Source organism: Fukomys damarensis, unplaced genomic scaffold (genome assembly GCF_012274545.1).
Source record: "Fukomys damarensis isolate Sample0158 unplaced genomic scaffold, DMR_v1.0_HiC HiC_scaffold_29, whole genome shotgun sequence".
Taxonomy (NCBI): domain Eukaryota; kingdom Metazoa; phylum Chordata; class Mammalia; order Rodentia; family Bathyergidae; genus Fukomys; species Fukomys damarensis.
The window spans coordinates 17,793,611-17,818,910 of NW_022900941.1; the positions used below are offsets into that span (position 1 = coordinate 17,793,611).

The 25,300-nt window shown below is 34.4% G+C and overlaps 2 protein-coding genes and 1 pseudogene across 9 annotated transcripts in view; 2 read left to right on the plus strand and 1 right to left on the minus strand.

Moving 5' to 3' along the window:
* The window catches only part of Zranb3 (zinc finger RANBP2-type containing 3), a 240,322-nt gene that overhangs the window by 92,731 nt on the left and 122,291 nt on the right, over nt 1-25,300 (minus strand). For all 8 annotated transcript variants that reach the window (XM_010606168.2, XM_010606169.3, XM_010606167.2 and 5 more), the window contains one exon: nt 24,019-24,104. In XM_010606168.2, coding sequence (XP_010604470.1) covers nt 24,019-24,104 — 86 coding nt within the window. The remainder of the gene's footprint in view (nt 1-24,018; nt 24,105-25,300) is intronic.
* LOC104849687 lies at nt 8,089-8,707 on the plus strand (annotated as a pseudogene).
* Nucleotides 10,096-10,363, plus strand: LOC104849659 (coiled-coil-helix-coiled-coil-helix domain-containing protein 7-like). The gene has a single exon (XM_033757272.1). It carries the CDS (start codon nt 10,137-10,139, stop codon nt 10,311-10,313), a length of 177 nt encoding a protein of 58 aa, XP_033613163.1. The 5' UTR covers nt 10,096-10,136; the 3' UTR covers nt 10,314-10,363.

Here is a 25,300-nt window from a genome sequence, read left to right on the forward strand (position 1 = left end):
TTTACTTTCCTTTTTAGTTTTATTTTAGGATTCCCTATTTTTAATGTTCATACAGAGATTTCTTTAACTGAAATACCGAATAGTATCTTTGGTGTGAATGAGACAATTAATAATGTGAAATAGGAAATAAAGGGCTAAAGGTGTAAGGAAAGTGGGAAGGGTGGGGGACAGGTAATAAGGGAGAGGAAAAAAATATGAGAAAATGAAAAAATGGAAATAAAGTGTTTAAAAATGGGGAGGGGAGGAGGGGGTGAAAGGAGGGCAGGGACAAGGGGAAAAATGAGAATCAAGACCTATTATGTAAAGGTACAGAATCCCAATGATGAATGTAACTATATTTGTATACCTAGGTTGTACCAATAACCTCAATAAAAAAGAAGAAAAAAAAAAGACTTGTCATGTAGAGGTACAAGATCCCAACAATGAATATAACTGTACTGTATCCCTAAAATGTACCAATAAACTCAATTAAAGCTGAAAAAAATAAAAAGAATGAGATATATTAACTATTTCTCCCAGATTTGAGCCACTTGCAAATTGAATAGACATGATCTCTATTTAGCCACGAGGGAGAACATTAAATGAGACAGTGTTGAGGAAAAAGTACAGTGTAATTCCATAAAAGAAACTTCTTAAAGCTGACCGAAGTCAATCAATTAGCACTTTTGGAAATGGCTATATCTTTAATGTATAGTATCACTCAGCATTTGCCCTCTCATATAAATTCAGACAACAAATTCTAAGTAAGTAAAACTAGAGTAAAATCTGATCAGTTATTACTCTGTGATTCATATTCAAGATCTTGAACATGCTAGGCAAGCACTCTTGTTAATGAGCTACACTTCCACCTCTTGCTGGGATATTCTTAATCTTCAAGCATGAGAGGACATATATATCTTCCCACAGCATACCTTTTAAGAGTATTTCCTAATAATAGGATACTTTGGCTGGGTTAAGTATGTGTCTTATTTTTCTGTGTAAAAGAATATTTATTAGCCGGGCGTGGTGGCACATGCCTGTAATCCCAGCACTCAGGAGGCTGAGGCAGGAGGATCACTGTGAATTCGAGACCAGCCTGGGCTACATAGTGAGTTCCAGGTCAGTCTCAACTACATAGTGAGACCCTCTCTCAAAAAACTGAAAAAAAAAAAAAAAGAATATTTATTAAAGGTGTAGGGAAAGTGGGAAGGGTACGATAAAGGTAATAAGGGAAAAGAAAAAATATGAGAAAATGAAAAAAATTGTAATAAAGTATTTGTAAATAAGAAAGGGAAGAGTGAGTGAAGGGAGGGCAGGGATAAAGGGAAAAATGAGAACCAAGACCTGTCATGTAAAGGTACAAGATCCCAATGATGAACGTAACTGTACTGTATACCTAAAATGTACCAATAAACTCAGTGAGAGAGAAAAAAAAGAATATTTATTAAAGTTGCAATTTCCTATATCTTTCTAAGTGCTAGGAAAATGAAAAAAAAAAAAAGCAAGAGCAAATCTAATACTGATCAAGTCTTTCAACCTCTGAAGTTGTCTATAAAATAACAGAGGGATGATATCTAGCCTTTATACCGCTAACAGTTGATCATTCATTGTGTTTCCTTCTCCAAATCATATGTATATTTATGGTTTCCGATGAATATAACCCAGAAAGTGAATGGTATAAGGCATTTTAGCTGAGGGATGAAATGGTTCAGTAATCTTTTTGTCTGTGTTTCTTGCATCAAACAAGGTACATGATTTACTTATATCCTGATTTCTCTCCAAACCATATTTGCATTACTATGCTTCTGTTTGCTTTTACATAGGTATTTGATAAACTTTAGAAAGGCAAAGTAACGTTTTTTTTCAAGCTTCACTTTAACTTTATTTTGAATACAGCCATGACATTTCAAATACAAAATATGGTCTATCCATAATTTAAACTCTGCAAAATTACAGTGTGAAAATGACATCTTCACAGAATAAAAACATTATGGAAAAAATAAAGCATTCTGTGGACTAAGTTAAAATGCCAAGAAATGGCTTGATCTGAGTCAGAGTCTATGAAACCATAGTGCTTTCAAGGTAGAGAAGCAATGGAACAGTAAAACTTTTTAAATAGAACCTAAAAGGAAATGCCTTTTTTTATTTGTTTGTTTTTTTGAGACAGGGTCTCACTATGTAGTTCAGACTGCTCTGGAACTCACTGTGCAGCCCAGGACAGTCTCAAACTCACAGCGATCCTCCTGCCTCAGTCTCCCACGTGCTGGGATCATAGGCATGCACCACGATGCCCGGCCCAGGAAATGCCTTTTGAGAAGCATGGTATTAATCTTGAAATAGATTTTCTAGAAATGGAAAATTATGACATAATTTTTACAAACATACATCATTTTTACAAAGACGAGACTTTGAATCAGTGTTTGTGTTAATAGAAAAAGGATAGGTATATACTTTTGTTGCCTATGAGAAATCTTAATAAAACATAAAAAAGTTGTGCTTATTGGATATTTGGTTTTTTCTAGTGCCCCACAGCTAAATCCAATAACTATGCTTTATATAGGCAAACTTGTAGCATCCACAATGCAAGAGTCATGATTAAGGGCTTTTCAACAATATCCACCATCATGCCAAACAGGCCTATAATGGGAACAAAATGAATATTTAGGGACGATGTACCATACCAGGAATCATAGCTTTGGCTGGCTATAAGGAATGCTAAAATTGTGACTCAATATAGTTTAATTAAAAATCCATTAAAAAACAGAGTCCAGGAAGGCTCCTGGATTGATTGACTCTTGGGTTCCTTGAACTTTTTCATTATAGCATGGAAGAGCTGGTCTCACCTAAAGCTGATAACCCAAATAGTCAAGTCAGAAACCAGCAGCAAGAAGGACAATATACTTCCTTGTTCATACTCAGCTTAATGACAAGCATCCTAGGGCCAGGGATTTAGCTTAGTGGTACCACTGCCTGCCTCTGAAGCACGTGGTCCCAAGTTCAATCCCTGGTACCAAAAAAACAAAAAAGCAAGCATCCTTTCCTTAATCCTTGAAGTTAAAGCCTTTCCTTTCAGGTTATTTGGGACATGACTAACCCTAGACTAACAAAAACTGTCTCAAGAGTTACAAAGCTAAGAGGGAAGAGTAGGGGAAAGGAAATAAAGGAAAAGAAAAAACACAAGAAAAGGAAAAAATGTAAACAAAGTCTTTGTAAATAGGGGAGGGTTGAGGGGGTGAAGGGAAGGCAGGGGTATGGGGAAAAAATGAGAACCAAGATCTGTCATGTAAAGGTATAAGATCCCAATGATGAATAACTGTAATGTATACTTTTAAAGTACCAATAAACTCAATTAAAAATAAAAAGAGTACAAAATGCTAAATGGCTGAGATCAACCAGAATCTACTAGTGAAATGGTATACAAGGTCAACGTCCCCTATGCTCTATATATGTGTTTATATACCTAAATTAAATCAGGGTGATTTCAGAAGGAAGACAAAGGGTAGGTAACCAACAGTTCAAAATAGATGCTGTTTATTTCTGAATGGAAGACAACAACATTAAAAGAATGAACATATAAATCAGCAAAATAGCACTAATTTTCAACTCTATGCATTGTTTAAAAAATGACTTGTTAGAAACTAAAGACTTACTGTATTACTTTGGTCAAACTACCATCCAAGTGGAATTTATAGTTCAATAAAAGCTGATTTTAATATATTAATTGAGGTACTGGCAAAGAAATAGGCCTGAGGATCAATGGAACAGACTGGAAGACACAAAAACAAATGCAGATGTACTCAGCTACCTCATCTTCGACAAAGGAGCTCACCATCCTCAGTGGAGGAAAGATAGCCTCTTTAATAAATGGTGTTGGAAAAACTGGATATCAACCTGTCACAGATTAAAATTAGACCCTTATCTTTCGCCATGCACTAAATTAAAATCCAAATGGATTAAAGATCTAAATATTAAAACAGAAACATTAAACTTGCTGGAAAGTAAGTTAGGTAGAACTCTGGAAGACATTGGTATAGGAAAAGACTTTATGAACAAATCCTCAGTAGCACGGGAACTAGCAGAAAGAATCAACAACTGGGATCTCATCTTACTAAAAAGCTTCTGTACTTCAAAAGAAACCATTAGCAGAACTAAGAGACAATCTACAATGTGGGAAAAAATTTTTACCAGCTGTACCTCAGACAAAGGACTATTATCAAGGATATATAAAGAACTCAAAACAATCAGTCCCCCCAAATATAAAGACCCGATCCAAAAATGGGCATCCGAAATGAACAGACATTTCTCATACAAAGAAGTGAAAGCAGCAAGAAAATATATGAAAAAATGTTCCACATCACTGGTCATTCGAGAGATGCAGATGAAAACAACACTGAGATTCCACCTCACCCCACAAAGAATGGCTGCTATCAAGAAATCACACAATAACAAATGTTGGCGGGGTTGTGGGGAGAAAGGAACCCTCCTCCATTGTTGGTGGGAGTGCAGACTAGTGCAACCACTATGGAAATCAATATGGAGATACCTCAAAGAGCTTGGACTGGAGGTTCCATTTGACCCAGCCATCCCTCTGTTGGGTATCTTTCCAAGAGAACTAAAAGAATCATATCACAGAGAAGTATGTGCACCCATGTTTATAGCGGCACAGTTTGTAATAGCTAAATCTTGGAAACAACCTATTTGCCCATCCGTTGGAAACTGGATAAAGAAGTTGTGGTTTTTCTATAAAATGGAATATTACTCAGCCATAAAGAGCGAGAGAATAGATTCATTCATAGGAAAATGGATACATATTGAAGATATACTCCTAAGTGAAATAAATAAGTCCCACATGTGTAAATACCGAATAGTTTCCCTGGTGTGAATATTCTGCAACAATGCATAAGATTCTAATAAGATTACTGACATTTAGAAATGGGAGGAAAGGAGCTAAAGGTGTAGGGAAGGTGTGATACGTAGGGGAAGAACAAAAAGGGAAAAGAAAAAAATGTGAGAGAATGAAAAGATGAAAATAAAGTGTTTGTAGATGGGGAGGGGAGGAGGGGGAGAAGGGAGGGCAGAGGTAAGGGGAAAAAAATGAGAATCAAGACTTGCCATGTAAAGGTACATGATCCCAACAATGAATGTAACTGTACTGTATCCCTAAATGTACCAATAAACTCAATTAAAAAAAAAAATAATTCTTAAAATAATATATTAATTGAACCCTTTAGTCATGAGAAAAACTTAGAAATTCATGTCAGTATATATATTCTAATATATATTCTACTCCAAGTCACAAACTTGTATTAAATTAAAGTTAATAGAAGTTAGCCAATGGCACCAATTTTTCTATTTGTTTACACAAAGAAATAGTAAAATAAATTTTGCTGCTGCCTATATAAGATTTCCTCTTAGTGCTCAACCGATTAGGAAATTCCCTATATGCTCCTCATTTAAAGTCAGTATGAAGGAAAATAAAATTTTAGCTGGGAAAAATTTTCAAAATCATGTAGTCCAGTCCTATGTATTCAGGAACTTCATATTCAAATTGTATAAAATCCTTCTCTGAAATGATTGTGTAGCTTACTTTTTTAACAATATGCCAATTTTCAAGAGTAGTTAATGTCTGGTATCATCTGTGAATTTAGCATAAGAGTCATTATCACCCAATGTCAAGAAGTAACATGGAATACAAAGACAGATCTAGTATTCAGTGATTAATACATACTGAGTATAACATACCAGGTGTGATGCTAGACATTAGGAATATAATCCTGGGAAAGGAAAGCGTTCTTTCCTCAAGGGGCTTCTCAGTAACAATTCACTTTGTAGAGAACACAATGTAGGACATATTCTGTAGCACACTGATCATATGCCACTGAAAAGTGGCCTCTTGTTTAAATCATTAGCCAGCTAGACAGTACCACTAATCTGAATACTTGAACAAACAGAATGTAATGGGGACTCCATAATGCCCTGTGGCTTCTACACAGAAATCTCAGAGGCTATCAGCTAAATCAGAGCTATCAGAATTTACTACTATGTTGACAATTGTGGGGTATCCAGAGAAAATGTGTGTGTATAAAAACTTTTGAACAGTATACAAAAGAAAATACAATTTTCTGCAATTTACTTTTCTTTCAAAAATGCATCTTTTTTTGGTATCAGGGATCAAACTCAGGACCTTATGTTTGTGAGGTAGATGGCAGCACCACTGAGGTAAATCCCTGGCCCTGAATAATGTATCTCAAAAATTCTTTGTTATCAGTACAGGTAGAGTTGCATCATTCTTCTCAAAGATGGCACACTGTCCCGTTGCATGACATAGTATAATAAATATATCCAATCTTCCATTGACTTGGTTGTTGCCAATAATTTATTATTTACAAACCACTAAAGTTTAATTATGCATACCTGTATAGGTATGCCTACATACTTTTGTGTACATAGTACACGTGTATAACATACATATAAAAATATATATGGTAATTATTTATAACAGTACACACAGATAGATATAGGACATGGGCTTTTAAAATTTTGGTGAAAAGGGAGGCTGAGGTAAAATGATCACTAGAGCTCAGGAGTTCATGGCCAACATTAAGTAACACAGCAAAACCCTGTTTAAAAAACAAATAAATAAACTATGGCTGCATTCCTGGCATACTATCCATTTGTATACAGTCAGTATGTTAGGCGTGTTAATGAGTTTCTAATTTTTATTAATCTACTAATTTGAAAGATTTCTGCATAGTCCTAAGTAGAAAGAGTCGCTTTTTTAAAAAAAACAAAACTATTTTCTCTAATTTCAATACCAATGTTAGACTCATTTCATACAAACAATTTGGAAGGATTCTGTATTTGTATTTAGAACCCTTTTAAACATCTGAAAACCTATGACCATGTAGTTACTTGGTGGAATTACAGAAAAGAAAACATAACTACACTGTATACAAAGTCAACATTTAAAAAAATCCATAGCTTTTTTATACACCAATAATGAACTAGCTAAGAAAAAAATCAGGAAAGTAATTCTGCTTAAAATAGCTTCAAAAATTAAAATAAAATACCTACAAATCAACCTAACAAAAAAAGTAAAAGACCTCAGGGAAATCAAAGAAGACAACAGAGGACAAAAAGGCCTCCTATGTTCATGGATTAGCAGAAATACTATCATTAAAATAGTCATATTACCAAAAGCAATCTACAGATTCAATGCAATCCCCATCAAAATTTCAATGACATGGAAACAACAATCCTAAAATTCATACAACAACACAAAATCCAGAAGAACCAAAGAAATCCTACACAAAAAGAGCAATGGTGGAGATATCATAATATTGATTTCAAATTATACTACAAAGAAATGGCAGCAAAAACAGTATGATCCTGGCATAAAAATAGACAGACAGACTAATGAAGTAGAACAGAAGACACAGAAACAAACTCACACAGTACAACTATCTGATTCTTGACAAAGGACAAACACACATTGGAGAAAATACTGCCTCTTTAACAGATGGTGGGACTTCTGGGAAGATGGCAGAGTAGTGAACAACAGAGAAACTGCCTTATGAGATTTGATGCCCAGATGTTGGAACACAGCAACTTCAGAAAAAGGAGGAGAAAAGTGGATACCCAAGACTAAACAAGATCTGAAGCAAGAAGTAAAGCCCATAAAGAGAGTGAAGAGACAGACTTCAATGAAGAAGAGGGAGAGAGCAAGCCATGCTTTCTCCCTGAGCCCTGGCTGTGTGGGAAGGGTGGTTCAAAAATGCTGATGCACTGCGACTACTGGTGACCACAGAGGCCTCCACAGAGAAATGCATCAATGGAATTGAGCAGTGGATACAGCAAACTGCAATAGCTGGTTATTCGGGTTCACGTGTTGCCTATGAGAGGCTGATTGGCTGGTAGCCATCATGAAGAGGAGCCAACTGTGCTCAGAACTCAGAAGCTGCAGGTTACTCTATCAGGAAGAGGTAGAACTGAGTTCAAGTCCAAATGAGGTCCCTGCCCTCAGGCCCCAATCTGCAGCTAGGGCTGCATGTGCAAGGGAGGGGACAAGGGGGTGGGTGGGAAGGACCTCAGGGAAGGACCAGCCCAGCCATGATCAAGGTGACCCTCATCAACAACCAGGACAAGGCAGCGCTCTCCCAAATTCTACCAGCCTTACAGTGAAGATACACAAGAACAAATCATCAGGGAGACTTTACATTTGGTATCTAAGAGAGATGAAGATGTTTGTAATATCCTAGGAGGATTCTGATAATCAGTCTTAAGCTGTGTAACTTACTGTGACCTGTGGAGTTAAATCTAATTAATTGGAAGATCTGACAACAAACTGATTTATAGACATTATGTATGCAGCACTATATTTTGTCTTCTCTGTGGATTCTTCAGAAAGTGAACTTGCATTTTAGATTTAATCCATGGAAACATTAGACAAATGTTTTGAAAGTGTCTGTGAACTGGATTTAATGTTCCATGTAGACAAGGTTTACCATATTCTTGAGGAAATGGTGATGGTGGGATGGTGTTGGAGACCAATAAGAATGAAATTGTTATACAAATACATGTAGAAAATAAACTGGAGAAATCTGAGGCTGGCTTAGCAGGAACTTCAGCCCGTGCTGTATCAGCTGTAAAGAATAAGAATTTTCCAGAGATCCCAAGAAATATTAACATTGATGGCATCAGTATAAAAGTGCCAAACCTGCCCTCTTAAATAAAATATTAAACAGGCCACTCCCAGGTAAAATCCAGGGGAAAAGTCATCTAAGTTTACCATACAGTTGCTTACCAAAAATAGGGGAGGAGAGTCTTAACTTTTGCTCTTAGATTTAAGTCAAGGTACTATACAGAAGTTGTAAAATCAGTATGATTAGCATCTTTAGAAGAGAAACAGATTAAAAAAAAAAGAGAGATGAGTTCAGGACCATAATGGAAGCCAGAAATGGAAACCATGAATGCCCAACAAAGAAAAGAAATGGAATCCATGAAACAGATTCAAACTGATATCTGGGAGATTAAAAACTCTATTTATTCACAGCAGACTGACCCAATCTGAAGAAAGGCTATCAGATACATAAGACAGGATGGAGATCAGTGCCCATGAAAAGAGAGATCTCTTAAAAATAGTAAGGTACTATGAGAAATCAGTTCAACAGCTCCTAGATGACACAAAGAATAAAATAAGATGGATAGGAGTCCATGAAAAAGCAGGAGAGAGTACAAATGACATTAAAAAACTGTTCACAGAATTTATGATAGAAAAACTTCCCAAACAGAGCAAAGGAATTTGACATACAGATAAGTGAGGCATACTGGACTCCAACTAGTCATGATTTTTAAAAATCTACACCTAGACGTATAATAGTCAAGATCCCAGAAACCCAACAGAAGAAAATACTAGAAGCAGTTAGAGAAAACAAACAAATCACATGAAAAGGAAAGACCATCAGAATCACAGCAGACTTTTCAACACAAACCCTCAAGTCAAGGAAAGCCTGGAATGAGACATTTCAAGTACTAAAAGAAAATAACCTCCAACCTAGACTGATGTATCCTGAAAAACTATCTTTCAAAATTGACGGGGAAATAAGATACTTCCATGACAAAGGACAACTGAAAAACTTCATGAATCAAAAGCAGCACTCCAAACAATTTGTAAAAATATCCTAGAAAAAGACAATGAAGGTCAGAACTCCATGAGGCCCAACAAAACAAATCCAAATATTTCATCAGGCAAGGCGAGAAATTAAATGGAGAGAGGGAAAAATAAAAAAGAGCCAACAACAGGAAAATAACATGACAATGCTAAGTCAATACATATCAGTTATAACCATCAGTGTTAATGGCCTCAACTGACCAATCAAAAGAAACAGAGTGGCAGAAAAAAATCCAACAATACACTGTATACAAGAAACACACCTAGTTAAAAAAGATAGTCATAGACTGAAAGTAAAAGGATGGAAAACAGCTCTCTATGCAATAGGAACCCCCCCAAAAAAAGCAGGGGTAGCTATCTTATCTGGAGACAAAGTAAATTTCAAACCAAAACTAATTAAGACAGACAAAGAAGGTCACTACAGGTTTTTGGAACTGGTTGCTCCCTGGGCGTTAGCGAAGTGTCCTCTCGAGTAAGAAGAGTTAGGATGCCTCTGATGACAAAACAACTGAGAGATCCTGACATAAATCCTTGCTTGTCAGAGACTGATGCTTCTAGCAGATGTATGGCTGAAAATAACTATAACAAGGAAAGGTATTCCAGTTACTTCTTGAAGTACAAAAACTGCCAGAGATTCTGGAATTCTATCATGGTCCAAAGATGACAGAATGGAGTGAAGCCATTTATGCCTATAGCAGCAGAAAGAGCTGAAATCTTGGGAGCAATGGGAAAGATGCCCTATTGAATGTTTGCATTAAAATTTATTATATAACTAGAAGCAGGTGAATATTTTTTCCTAAGTGATTACTGTAATCTTTTAAAGACTTGTCTAGCATCACCCAGACAGATTTTGTGTTTTACAAAGAGACAGAATTCAGTTAGTCAAGTATCTTTGATATTTGCTCTCAGTGCCATCATGAGGATATGTCACTGCCATGTTGTACCTAGAAGGCTAGGGGTATTAGAGGACTATAGGAGTTGACTTTCTCTTCTTTGTCTCAAAAAAGGAAAAATATGGACAAACAGGGCTTAATAGGCTTGACAAGAAGAAATGTTTCTAAGGAAAAAAAATGATGTGAGCATGGGCATGATAGAAAGCATGACACATTTGGAGCATCTAGACTTTTCTACCTAATGTCTAAAGTAAGTGGATCCCAGCATTCTGGGAGCTTAAAGCAGAAGGACTATAAGTTTGAGCTCATCCTGGGAAACTTTAACTTTGTGAGATACTGTCTCAAAATTTACAAAATAAAAAGGCCTGATGTGAGTAAGTGAGAAGGCCCTGGGTTCAATCCTCAGTACCCCTCCTCACCCAAAAAAAGCATGATGTAGAGAAGACTAGAATAGCAAGTTGTAAGTACATGAATGGTAAGTGTCAGTCCCAGCCCTAACATCTTTGTATCCACTTAACTCATTTATCTTTGTTTAAATAGGTTTAATATACTTATCAAGAGGGAAGTAGGTGTGGAAAGCTTGGCCAAAATAATGACATGAAAAAGAATTGGTTCTCTTTAACGAAAGGCTCTTAGGTATAGGATTCTGGACTGAAAATCCACAAATTTTGAGTAGTCTTATGAACCTTTAATTCTTGAACCATGGTAAAGAAAAAAATTCCTTTAAAAGTAAGATTTCTATTTGCAGGATGAAACGGACATGTGAAAGGATATGGTAGCTTAGCAGGTGAATTCAGCATTGGGATGAGGCTAGACTTAACTTCATTTTATAATATAAGAACTACTCAGTGTGGTGAATTGAATCATGTAGCAGCTTTCTTTATAGCCACAGTGTTTTAAAGTCAAGGGTTATTTACACAAGCTTTTTTTTTTCTTTTTTGAAACAGGATCTTACTACATTGTTGAGACTGACCTGAAACTCACTATGTAGCCGAGGCTGGTCTCGAACTCACAGCGATCTTCCTGCCTCAGCCTCCCACCTGCTGGGATTACAGATGTGCACCACCATGCCCGGCTTACACATATTTTGTAAAGAGACATTTTAAAATAAAAGTTAATGTTTTTGTTTTATTTATTTATTTTTTTTTTGGTACTGGGGATTGAACCTGGGTCTTTGCGCTTGCAAGGCAGGCCACCAAACCTCTGAGCTAAATCCCCAGCCCTTAAAAGTTAATGTTTTTAGAAAACCAATGATTTTTTCTCATCACTTGGTTCTGGATTAAGAACATCATTTTAGTGGTTTGTAACAATTAATTGAGACTGAAACCCCAACTCAGAAATTTTTAAGCCACATGACCTTGACTTGTTCTCAGTTTTTAGTACATGTTTGCAGTCGATAATGTTTACATTCCTTGTGTAAAGTTGGTACATGTTCATAACACAGTTCTTTCTTCATCCCCTTTACCTCCATCTTGAAAACTTTCTTCATCCCCTTTCCATTTGAAAACTATCTCCCTACTTCCTATTATTTGTTTATTATTTGTTTTATTTTGCTATTTATATTTTTGGTTTCTCATATAAAAGAAACCATGTGATATGTATGTCTGATTTATTTCACTTAACATTGTGGTTTCAAGGTACATCCATTTTCCTGCAAATGACTCAAATTTATCCTTATGGTAGAGTAGTAACCCACTGTGTATATATACCACATTTTCTCTATCCATTCATGTGTTAATGGACATACAGGCTGTTAACAAGATTTGGCTATTATGAATTATGCTGCTATAAATATGGGTATGCATACATCACTGTAATATGATGTCTTTAATTCTTTTGGGAAGATACCCAGAAGGGCACTAGCTGGATTAAGTAGAATTTCTGCGTTCAGTTGAGTCTTCATAGTGATTTCCATAGTGGTACTAGTTTGCTTCCTCACCAACAGTATAGAAGGGTTCTTTTCCCCTGCAGCCTTGCTAGCATTTATTATTAGCCTTCTTGATGATAGCCATTCCTTGTGGAGTAGGATGAAATTTCAGTGTTATTTTCATTTGCATTTCTCTAATGGTTATCAAGGTTGAACATTTTTTCATGTATTTGTTGGTCACTTTTCCTTCGGAGAAGTGTCTTCATTTCAGTTGCTGATTGTTGAATATGATTCTATTTGAATAAAAGGATTATTTCAAAAATCCCTTTACATTGATGGCTGTAAAATGATGAATTAAAATAAAATAAGATGAAAGGAATTACTACATACTTGTGTGAAAACATTTCAGTACATTTAAGCATGTGTAAGAGTTCAGAATTTTAATGTCATTTCTTTGTATGTATTAGTATCAATATTCACTGCACAGCTATTTGTTCTGATAAAGCTCTTATTTTTCATTTATTTATTTTTACCACTTTTGCTTTTTCTGCTGAGTATTTCAGGTATAGACATGGATGCCTGCCTACCAACAGTGCCCTCCTTCATGCATATTCATGTTTTCCTGGATAGGTATCTTCGAGGTTGAATTCCTAGGTCATGTAGTAACTGTTTAAACTTTTGAGGATCTGACAAAATTTTCCCAAGTGGCTACATTGATTTATAATCCTACCAGCAGTGTATCAGAGTTCCAGTTTGTCCACATCTTTATGAGTACTTGTTAATCTACCTTTGATGATAGCCAAGCCAGTGGTGGATGTGAGGTGCTACCTCCTTGTGGTTTTTCTTTGTATTTCCCTGATGACTGATAATATTTGTTGAGCATCTTTTATGGGCATATTGGCTGCTTGTGTAATTTTGGAGAATGTCTATTCAGATGCTTTGCCTATTTTTATTGGGTCCTCTTATTTATTGAATTGTAAAAATTTTTACACAATAAATACAAGACAGATACACAGTCAACGAAAATTCTCTTCCATTCTGTCAGTTTTATTTTCACTTTATTTTAACTTCTCAGCACAGAAGTTAATTTTGGTGAATGTGAAGTTAAACACTATTAACCTTTTAAATTGAAGACAATGTTAATTCAGAATGAAATACCTATTGCATTTTTTCTTTTGTTGGTTTTGGTGTCATTTCTAAGAAAGTATTACCTAATGTAAGGTTACAAAAGTTTATACCTGTTCTCTTCAAAGAATTTTATGAGTTTTATCTCTCATGTTTAGGTCTTTGATTAATTATGAGTTAATTTTTTACATGTGGCTTTCCAGTTATTGCAGCACTATCTATTGAAAGAGACTGTTCTTTCCCCCACTGAATTGTATTAGTACCTTTGTTATAAATCAGTTGGCTGTACATATCAGAGCTTTTTCCTTTACTTTTAATTTCATTGATTTATATATGTCTATCCTTATCCTAGCACCATACTGTCTTGGTTACTATAGCTTTGCAGCCATGGCATAGCTCTCTGATTGGTTTTTGTGTATATTTTCTGTGAAATGCTTTAATGACAAACTAATTGTTGAGATTTTTCAATCAGTAAACTGTTGACATATGGTTAGGTAATAGTTTCACCCAGGCAAAGCTATTTAATTCCAAATGTTTTCATAATGTCCTCTAATTCCTAGTTCTTCATACTTCCCTTGATAACTTCAGTATACTGTTAATAACCTGATTGTTCAAGGTCTGATTATACTACTTTTGTGGGACAGAGTCTCAAGGGTTTTACTCATCACTACTGCCATATTTGTGACTATTGTATTTCTCTTTACAAGATTCTGATTTTGGAAAAGTGAAGCTAATTAACTTGATAAATCAATTATGTCAGGATATTAGTGGGTGATGTGAGGAATTTTGGCATCAGGAAAACCTTTGTTATTTACCATGAACAAAAACATATGAATTGTTTTACTGTGTTCATGTTTAATTCTTGCAGGAAGTTATCTCATTACAGACACTCAGTGGGATGGTGCACTGTTTCTGTGGTATGTAAAAGCAGTCTTTGATAATCACTATATTTATTTGTAAGTTCCTGGAAGAGATAAACACTATCATTCTTGCTTATATTCATAATGTCTGGCCTGCAGCTAGTACATTATAAATTATCAACAAATGTAAATGTGCGAGGAGTTGGTGGCTTTTAAAATTGAGAAAGTGTGCAGGTTCAAACAATGAAAAAGGGTAGACAGTATACAATAAGTCTGCCCTAAAAGCATTCAATGTTAAGAGCTTTCCAGATCTTCCATGAGTGTATATTTTCTTTGCACCAAAGAAACATTGTAGTATATGAGCTGTGTGGTTGTAGCACTTTTCTTTTTTCTCTTATATAGTTTGGAGTAATTTTTTTTAAACAGTGATTATAGATTTACTCCATTTCTGTCAGGAATTATGTTTTCTATTGTATGGTGTACCATTATTGAACAAATCTATTAATGGGCCTACTAAAAAAGAGTTGCAACAACCACTGAAAAAAAAAAAGGTCACTACATCCTTGTAATAGGAACAATCCAAGATGAAGAGATGACAATCATAAATATATGCACCAAATATTTATGACCCAACTATACAAAACAAATATTAAGAGACGTGAAAAACCAAATAAGGACTACACAACTATAGTGGGGGAACTCAATACCACACTGTCACAAATAGACAGATCATCTAGACAAAAAAATCAACAATAAAATACTAGAACTGAACCTAGCCTTTGAACAAATAGACTTAATAGATGTCTACAGAGTATTCCACCCCACAAAATCAGAATATACATTCTTTTCAGCTGCACATGGGTCATTCTCCAAAATAGACTATATACTAGTTCACAGAAAATATAAGTAAATGCAAAGTAAATGAAGGCACCCCATGTACATTATCAGTTCATAGTACAATTAAACTAGAGATCCATAGTATAAGAAATCACAAGAACGTCAGAAACACAGGGAAATTGAATAACACTTTACCGAATGACCAATGGGTCACAGAGGAAATTAAGAAAGAAATTAGACAGTTTTTACAACTTAATGATAATTCCAGTACAACATATAGGAATTTATGGGATATAATGAAAGCAGTTCTGTGTGGGAAATTCACATCAGTGAATGCCCACAATACGAAAACAGAGTGAGCTCAAATGAAGATCCTAATAGTTAATCTTAAGCTTGTAGAAAAAGAAGAGCAAAAAAACCCAAAGCTCATGAGAGGAAATTATAAAAATTAGAGCAGAAATCAAGGCAATGAACATTAAGAGAATGACACAAAAAATCAATGAATCCAAGAGTTGTTTTTTTAAAATTATAAATAAAATTGATAAACCCCTAGCCAACCATTTCAAAAAAGGAAAGAAAAGGCTCAAATCCATGCAAGTAGGAATTAAAAGGGTTAATTCAAAACAGATCCAGCAGAAATCCAGAGGACAGTCGACACCTACTTCAAGAACCTACACTTTAATAAAGTGAAAAACACAGAAGAAATGGACAAATTTCTAGATATATATGAACTACCAAAGTTGAATGAATAAGATATAAAAATTCTAAACTCCCCAATTACAATCAGTGAAATGAAAATGTAATTAAAAATTTACAAAAAGCCCAGGACCTGATGGCTTCACTGCTTAATTCTACAAGATATTTAAAGAATAATTATTGCCACTAATCTTTTTAAACTTTTCAAAGAAATTGAAAGGGAAGCAATACTTTCAAATTCATTCCTGGAAGCAAGTGTTACTTTGATTCCAAAACCAGGAAAAGACCCAACCAAAAAAGAGAACTACAATCTCATTAATGAACACAGATGCAAAATCCTCAATAAGATACTGGCAAACAGAATACAGAGCATCATCAAGAAGATAATACTCCCTGACTAAGTCAGATTTATCCCAGGGATGCAAGGATGGTTCAAAATATGTAACTCAATAAATGTAATACACTAAATTAACAGAATCAAGGACAAAAACCATATAATCATCTCAATAGATGCAGGAAAAGCATTAAAAAAAATTCAACACCCATTCATGATAAAAACCCTGCACAAAATTGAAATAGATGGTCTTTATCTCAACTTGATAAAGGCTATCTATGAAAAACCAACAGCCAATATCATATTAAATGGCCAAAAACTGAAAAGCTTCATGCTAAAATCAGAAACAAGACAAGGATGCCCATTATTACAACTCCTGTTCAATACAGTTCTGGAAACACTAGCCACAGCAATTAGACAAGAGAAATAAATTAAAGCAATAAAGATCAGAAAGGAAGAAGTTAAACTGTTATTATTTGCTGATGATATGAAACTCTACATAGAAGAACCAAAAAGCTCCACAAATAGAATTCTAGACTTAACTGACAGATTCAGTAGAGTCATACAAGATCAACACTCAAAAATCAATAGCCTTCTTGTACACAAATAAGACTCACTGAGAGAGAAATAAGGGAAACAATCCCTTTCACAATAGCATCAAAAATATCTAGAAATTAATCTAACAAAGGAAGCAAAAGACCTCTACATTTGGAACTACAACACTCTTAAAAAAGAGATTGAAGGTGATATAAGAAAATGGAAAGGCACCCCTTGCTCCTGGGTAGGAAGAATCAACATACTGAAAATAGCCATACTTCCAAAACTCCCATACAGATTCAATTCAATCCCTATTGAAATTCCAACAGTATATTTCACAGAACTACAGAAAACAATCCAAAAATTCATTTGGAATCAGAAGAGACCAAGAATAGCAAAAGCAATTCTAAGCAACAGAAACATGGGAAGGGATATCACAGTCCCCAATTTGAAACTATACTACAAAGCCACTGAGATTAAAAAAAAAAAAAAAAAAAGCAGCATGGTACTGGCAAAGAAACAGACCTGAGGATCAGAGGAATAGATTAGAAGATGCAGAAAAGAAACAACTCCAGACATACTCAGCTACCTCATCATTGACAAAGAAGCCAACTATTCTCACTGGAGGAAAGATAGCTTCTTTAATAAATGGTGCTGGAACAAGTGGATTTCACCTTGCCAAAGATTAAAACTAGACCCCTATCTTTCACCATGCACTAAACTAAAATCCAAGTGGATCAAAGATCTAAATATTAAAATAGAAACACTAAACTTGCTGGAAGATAGGTAGAACACTTGAAGAAATTGGTATAGGAAAAGACTTTATGATCTAATCCTCAGTAGCACAGGAACTAGCAGAAAGAATCAACAATTGGGATCTCATCTCTTTCAAAAGCTTCTGCATTGCAAGAGAAATCAGCAACAGACCTAAGAGACAACCTAAAATGTGGGGGAAAATTTTTACTAGCTGTTCCTCAGACAAAGGACTACTATCTAGAATATATAAAGAACTAAAAAAAATCACACCCCCAAATATAAAGACCCAATTTAAAAATAGGCATCTAAAATGAACAGACATTTCTCAGACAATGAAGTAAAAGCATAAAATAAACATGAAAAATGTTCAACATCACCGGTAATCCAAGGGATGCGGATGGAAACAACACTGAGATTCCACCTCACCCTAGAAAGACGGCCTCTACAAAGAAATCAACCAATATCAAATGCTAGTGGGAAGAAAGGAAGCCTTCTTCATTGTTGGTGGGAGACTATTGCAACCACTGTGACTGTTGCAGACTGTTGCAACCACTGTGAAAATTAGTATGGAGATACCTTAAACAGCGAAAATTAGAAGTCCAATTTGACCGAGCTATTCTTCTGCTGGCTATCTTCCGAAAAGAATTAAGATATATGCCCCCCCATGTTTATAACGGCACAGTTTGTAATAGCTAAAACTTGGAAACAGCCCAACTGCCCATCAACTGAGACTAGATGAAGTAGATGTGATTTAAAAAAAAAAAAAAACAGAGTACTATTCAGCCATAAAGAATGAGAAATTAGAGACATTTATAGCTAAATAGATGCACATTGAGGTCACATTCTCAAGTGAAACTAATATGACACACATGTAAATACTGAATAGTTTCTCTGGTGTAAAAAATTAAAACGTGTAAATAAGGATCAAAATGTATAATTGATATTGTGCAATAGGAAGAAAAGATCTATATGTTTTCCTAATCCTATGTGCCTCTTCTGATATTGTGGCTTCTTTCAACAATTCTCTTGTTACCTGTATATTTCTCTGCATTTCTCAGTGCACAGAGTGCATTCCATGTTAGGATGCTCCCTCTGGATCTGCACAGTCTTGATCATATCATGAAATTCAGTGTAGTGTTTTGAATAGTGAAGTCAAGACAGAGCAACATTGAAGTAAACTATTCCTTGTTGGACCAATTTAAACTATGAGTGGCTCCTACTTTCTCTCAATGCTGGTTCGCCTTAGTTTCTAAACAGTGACCTATACAGCTGAAATCTGGGTATCATCTTCAAGTTCTTTATCTTTTCATTCATCACTATCATTCTCGCAAATCAATCACTAGGCCCTAAACTCCAGTTTTGGGTTCTTTTTTTTCCCAATTTTTATCCTATTCTGTGTCTCACACTGTATGTTGTACTGGCATTATCATTAAATTGTAAAAACTGTCTAATTTCTTAATTTCCTCCGTAACCCACTGGTTGTTGGGATTAATCAACATGGATTTGAATGCAGACATATGCACTGAAATGGATATTTTTGTGTGAAAACTATAAAAATACACAAGATCCTAATGAGACAATTAACAATGTGAAATAGGAAGAAAGGGGCTAAAGGTGTAGGGAAATTGGGAAGGGTAGGGGAAAGGGAATAAGGGAAAAGAAAAAAAATATGAGAAAATGAAAAAATGGAAATAAAGTATTTGTAAATGGGGAGGGGAGGAGGGGTGAAGGGAAGGCAGGGACAAGGGGTGACAAAAAAGTGAGAACCAAGACCTGTCATGTATAGGTACAAGATCCCAATGATGAATGTAACTGTACTGTATACCTAAAATGTACCAATAAACTCAATGAAAAGAAAAAAAGAGAAATGTACATTTTTCCCTTTTATTTTCTTTTGATTGTTTATTCTTTTTTTTATATAACTGTGAATATTGTTTCTAGTTTTGTTGTTTTCTCCAGCCTTAGTTCTAAACTCTTCCTCTACTTCTATTTCTCAATAGTTTTTGTCCCCTTAATTTCTTTTAATTTTTCTCACCATACTGAGGGCATATTTACTGTATACAATTTTCTGGTTTGTTTTAGATTTTGTTATATAACCACAAATTTAGTTGATATGGTTAAAAGAGGCAAATTAATAGGTATTACAGTGTGTCATTTTCTAGGCTGTATGTGATGCTATCATTTTTGCTGATTTTACTATTTTAGCCAAGGTGACTTATTTGTTCTAATCTACCTGGTGTGCCAGGATTGAGATTGCCTAAGGGTCATAAACAATACTGTACTATAGGCTACCTCCAAAGAACCACAGGCTAGGCCAAATAGGCAGAAACTTCTTATCCCCAATAAAGTTTAGAGGTAGGATTTTGCAACAGACTTAAAACCCAAAAGCCAGCTACACCTGGAAGATATCTGAGAAGTATTTTTTAAGCAATAGTAATAAAACTACTTGCCATAAACAATTTACAAGCATCAACCCAAGAACTAAAGAAGAAAGAAAGAAAGAAAATGAGAAGACAATTAAGCAAGATGCAGCCCAAAACTTCTAGCTCACCAAAGGCAAACCCAGGGAGCAATGGAAAAATCCAAAAGCCACCCACCTGGACTCTCTCAAGTCTCTAAAGTGGTAACAGCAGAACTACCAAACCAGATGAATAAGGCGCTAGAAAAAATCAAAGCAGAAATAGTTTTTCAGAAAACTACAGAGATGATGACCACAGTGAAAATAAAAAAAAAAAAAAAAAAAAAAAAAAAAAAAAAAAAAAAAAAAGAGGAGCTCAGGAAAATGATGGAAACCATTAAATACTCAATATCCAGAAGATTAAATATTCTATTGAAAGTATTCACAACAGAACCAACCAGTGTGAGGACAGAATATCATATAAGAGAAAAAAGGACTGTTTAGTGAACATGAAAAGACAAGATTTCTACACTTGATCTTAGCCAAACGGCCAAGAAGAAATTCAAAGACAGATTTCTTTAAAACAGCAAAGGAATATGAAAAATCAATCCAACAGCTGCCAGATGATGAAAAGAAGAATAACATAAAATAGAGTGGAATCAACGAAAAAACAAGAGCCAGCACAAATGACATAAAAAAGATATTCACAGAAGTAATGGCAGAAACTTTCCGAAGGAGGGATAAAGAATTTGACATACAGGTAAGTGGACATACAGTAAGAGGCATATAGAACTCCAATTATGTATTATCAATAAAAAATTACACAAAGAAACATACTAGTCAAGATTTAAGAAATTCAACACAAGATTAGAATATTAAAAGCTGTTAGAGAAAAGCAACAGGTGGTGCTGGGAAAACTATATGCACTTGTATAAAACTAAAACTAGATCCCTTTTACCCTGTACAAAAATCAATTCAGAATGGATCAAAGACCTAGATATAAGAGCAGAAAGTGAAACTGCTAGAAAAAAACATAAGAAAAATACTTGAAGTATAGGCACATGCAAAGATTTCCTAAATAGGACTCCAACAGCACTAAAAACAACAATAAGAATCAACAAATGGGACTACATAAATAAGTTGCTTTGCATATTGGAAACAACTGACAGACTAAAGCAACAGCCTACAAAATGGGAGAAAATCTGTACCAGCTAGTCCTCGAACAGCGGATTGGTATCTACAATAAAGAACTCATAACACTTCATAACAAAAAGTCGAATGGCCCAATCAATAAATGGTAAATAAACTAAACAAATACTTCTCAAAAGAAGCACAATGTCCAATAAGTAAATAAAAAAAGGTTCAACAGCTTTAGCTATCAGAAAAATGTACATCAAAACTACACTGATATTCCATTTCACTCCAGTAGTGGGAAAGAGGCAGGAGGTAACATAAACAAGTGCAAATTCCCTATGATGAGAGTTATCATTGTGTATGTCTAAAATGTACCAATAAGTGATTTGCTATTTTAAAGAAATACAAAAAAGAGAAAGAAAAAATCCAATAGTAACATCAGCCTAGGATGTAGGGGAAAAAGGAATTCTTCTATTCTGCTAGCGATAGGAATGTAAATTTGCACAGCCAGTATGGAAATCAGTATGGAGTTAATTCAAAATCTAAAAATAGAATTATCATGTGATCTGGCTGTACTACTCCTTGATATATAATGAAGGAATTAAAGACTGCATACCCATGTTTAATGCAGCACAATTCATAAGGGCCAAGACATGGATCCAGCCTAGGTGCCCATCAACAGGTGAATGGATAAAGAAAATGTGGTATTTTACAATGGAGTTTTAGTCCACCGTAAAGGGAAACAAAATTATGCAATTTACAGAAAAATGGATGGAATCACAGACTATCACATTAAACAAAATAAGCCAAGCTTAGAAAGATAATTATTGTAAGCTTTTCTAAAATGAAGAACTGAACATCATGACGTAAAAGTAGAAGAGATACTGCCAGGAGAAAACAGGAATGGAATAAGAAGGAAGGGAACAGAGTCTGTTAGTAGAAAAGGAATGGAAAAAGGCAGGGAAGGGAAAGAGTAGTGTAAGGGAGGATAATGGTGGGCATAGATATGTTCACAATATATTATATCCATGGATGAAAATTCCACATTGAAATTCAATATTTTGTGAAGTTAATAGGCATTAATAGAATATATTTTAAAACAAAAAGATATACATTGGGGAAAAAAACATGAAAGAGCCATTAATTATCACATACAAGGAGATTTCTAGAATATGTAAAAATTTCCAACATATCAATAATAAAAAAACCAATATATTTAGACAAAAAGTAGACAAATAGTAGACAAAAAGACAAAAGATATAGACAATTAAAATGAAAAAAGTACAAACGACATATATATGTATATATGAGAAAATGCTCAATTACATTTAATAATATGAGACAAATGAACATATTGCATATTACAAATACATTCAGATCATATTGACAAGAATAAATCATATTTTACAACATTGGCAAAGCACCAGAAAAGAGACAACCTGACACACGGTTAGTGCAAACATAACTTGTGAGTGTCTGACCAAGGAAAATCTAAAATGTATATGCCCTTTGAAACAGCAATATCACTTTTATAAAATTATACCTGTGTATATGGCATGAAACATTAAAACAGCTAACAATTATTGAGTACTCACTATGCAAGTCACTATTTAAGCCCTTTATAAGATATAAGCTAATACAAGTCTGATGATAACCTTTGAGATAGGCATAACCATGACCTTCTTTCAGAGATGAAGAAACTGAGTATAGGGAGATAAAGTTACATTCTTCACATAAAACATCTGGAAACTGGTAGAAATGAAAATAAAACAGAGGTGATATTGTCTAGATTTCCATGATCTTTTTTGCGGGGGGTATTTTGAGACAGGTTATTGCTATGTAGTTCAGGCTGGTCTTGAACTCACTACATAGCCAAGGTTGGCCTGGAACTCACAGTGATCCTCCTGACTAAACCTCTCAAGTGCTGGGATAACTGGCGTGTGCCACCACGCCCAGCTCAAATTCCCATGATTTTAAACCACTGTAATACACAACCTCTCCACACACATGGGGATAATCATTGTTATAATAGTTATATAATACAAACAAATATTTACTAAATAAATTCCTAAAAATGGATACATGCTGCATTTAAAGTGAATGTCAGGGGCTGGGGATATGGCTCACTGGTGTTGCATCTGCCTTGTAAGTGTAAGATCCTGAGTTTGATCCTTGGTACTGGAAAAATAAATATATAAATGAATAATAAAATGAATGTCAGTGCCTTTTTATAAACTGACATGAATCTCCAACATACGTGATGAAGGCACCAAACTGCAGAATAATGTGTACATTATTCTACTATGTATTTAGATGTAAAATACAATAATTTTATATGAATGCTCAGCACAGATATCTCCTGAAGGTTATACAGTACAAGAAACTGCCAATATTACCCTACAAGAAAAATGTTTGGTTGGGAGAAAAGGGTGAAAACAGCATGTATTTTTTATTTCTGTATAATGTCTATGTATATCCAGTGAATAAAAACTAAAGAATTTTAAAGATAAAAAGGTAGAAGGTTAAAAAAAGAAAGAAAAGCTAAGACACATCATGAAAAGACACAAGATCGTAATGATGAATGTAACTGTATTGTATACCTAAAATGTACAAATAAACTTAATGGAAAAAAAGAAAGAAAGAAAAACTCTGTTGTTTCTTTTTTATTTTTTTTCTTGGTACCGGGAATTGAACTCGGGTCCTTGTGCTTGCAAGGCAGGCAACAGAACCACTGAGCTAAATCCCCAGCCCTAGTTTGTATTTCTTTTGCTTATTTTACATGCAGGTTATCCACACAAGCTTTTACTTGAAAAAATTATGTCACAGCTGCCACAAGTTTGAAAAAACACTGTAACAAAGAATGACTAAAAATGCTTAATGTTCACAGAAAATACATAAAAGATAAAAGGTCTTGGAAAAAAGTTTGTCATACCTGATATGTGCATTACAGTATCTTTTGGAATAGTCAGTCCATGTTCCAAATTTTTGTGGAAAGAGAGCTTCAATCTGCATGAAAAGCTGTAACAATACAAGTATTCTGAAAATGTAATATTTCCAAGAAAATTGTCAGGAAGATAAAACAAGTTAATACAACAGTAAAAAGTATGAAAGAAAATCTAAACCCTCCTCTTTCCTCCATATCCCTACCTCACCCATTTCTCAGGAACAAGTTATCTTTTTAAAATATAAATTTATATTTTTCTATACTACATAAATATATATATTCTTTTATTTACATGACAGTATACATACTGTCATACAATTAAAACTGTTCCCAAATTATGTCCTAGACACATTTAAAGTACATATATTTTTACTTAGTTAAAAATTATAATAAAAAATATTGTGATAATGAAGTATTTTAAAGGCTTAAACACATACCCCACTACTATGTATATGTACTATAAAATATTTTATAGGCTATCTAGGTGGTTTCTAGATTTATGCAGTTAAAAATTTATAACTTCATATAATCCTCTGTGACATTAATTATCTACCAGTACATTAACCTGCATTTTTACTAGGTTTCTAGGATATATTTTCTCCAATCCTCTTGGGAAAGATGCCTTAATAAATGTTATCATATTGGCCAATAAAATGACTATCCCAATTTACGCATTCACAAATAGTATCCATGAAGCTTTTTTCATCATTTTCACAATCCTGCAGGCTAAATACAGTAGTGTTTTGCTGTTACCTTAGTAGTTTTTTTAAAAGTAACAAATTTATTGTCATAATTCACATACCAGAAAGTTCTTATTCTTCAATAGCTTTTAGTATGTTCATAAACTTATACATCTATTACCAGAATCTACTTTTGAAATATTTTTAATCCCAAAAAGAGACCCCATACCCATTAGTAGTAACAGCCTATTTTCCCTCCCTTCTAGTCTGATCAAACACTAAAGCACTTTATTTTTTCATGAATTTGCCTATTCTTGATATTTTATATGAACAAAATCATTCAATATGCCTTTTGATTTGGCTTTTTTATTTAGCATAGTGTTTTCAAGTTTCATTCATATTGTAGCATGGCCAAATAATATTCTATAGTAAGGGTAAACCATACTTTATCCATTGATTAATTAATGAACACGTGATCTATTTCCACAGTTTGGATAATATGAATAATGCTACTATAAACATTTGAATGTAACCTTTTATAAACATGTCTCCAGTTCACTTGGAGAAAAAGTACTTAGAAATGGATCTTT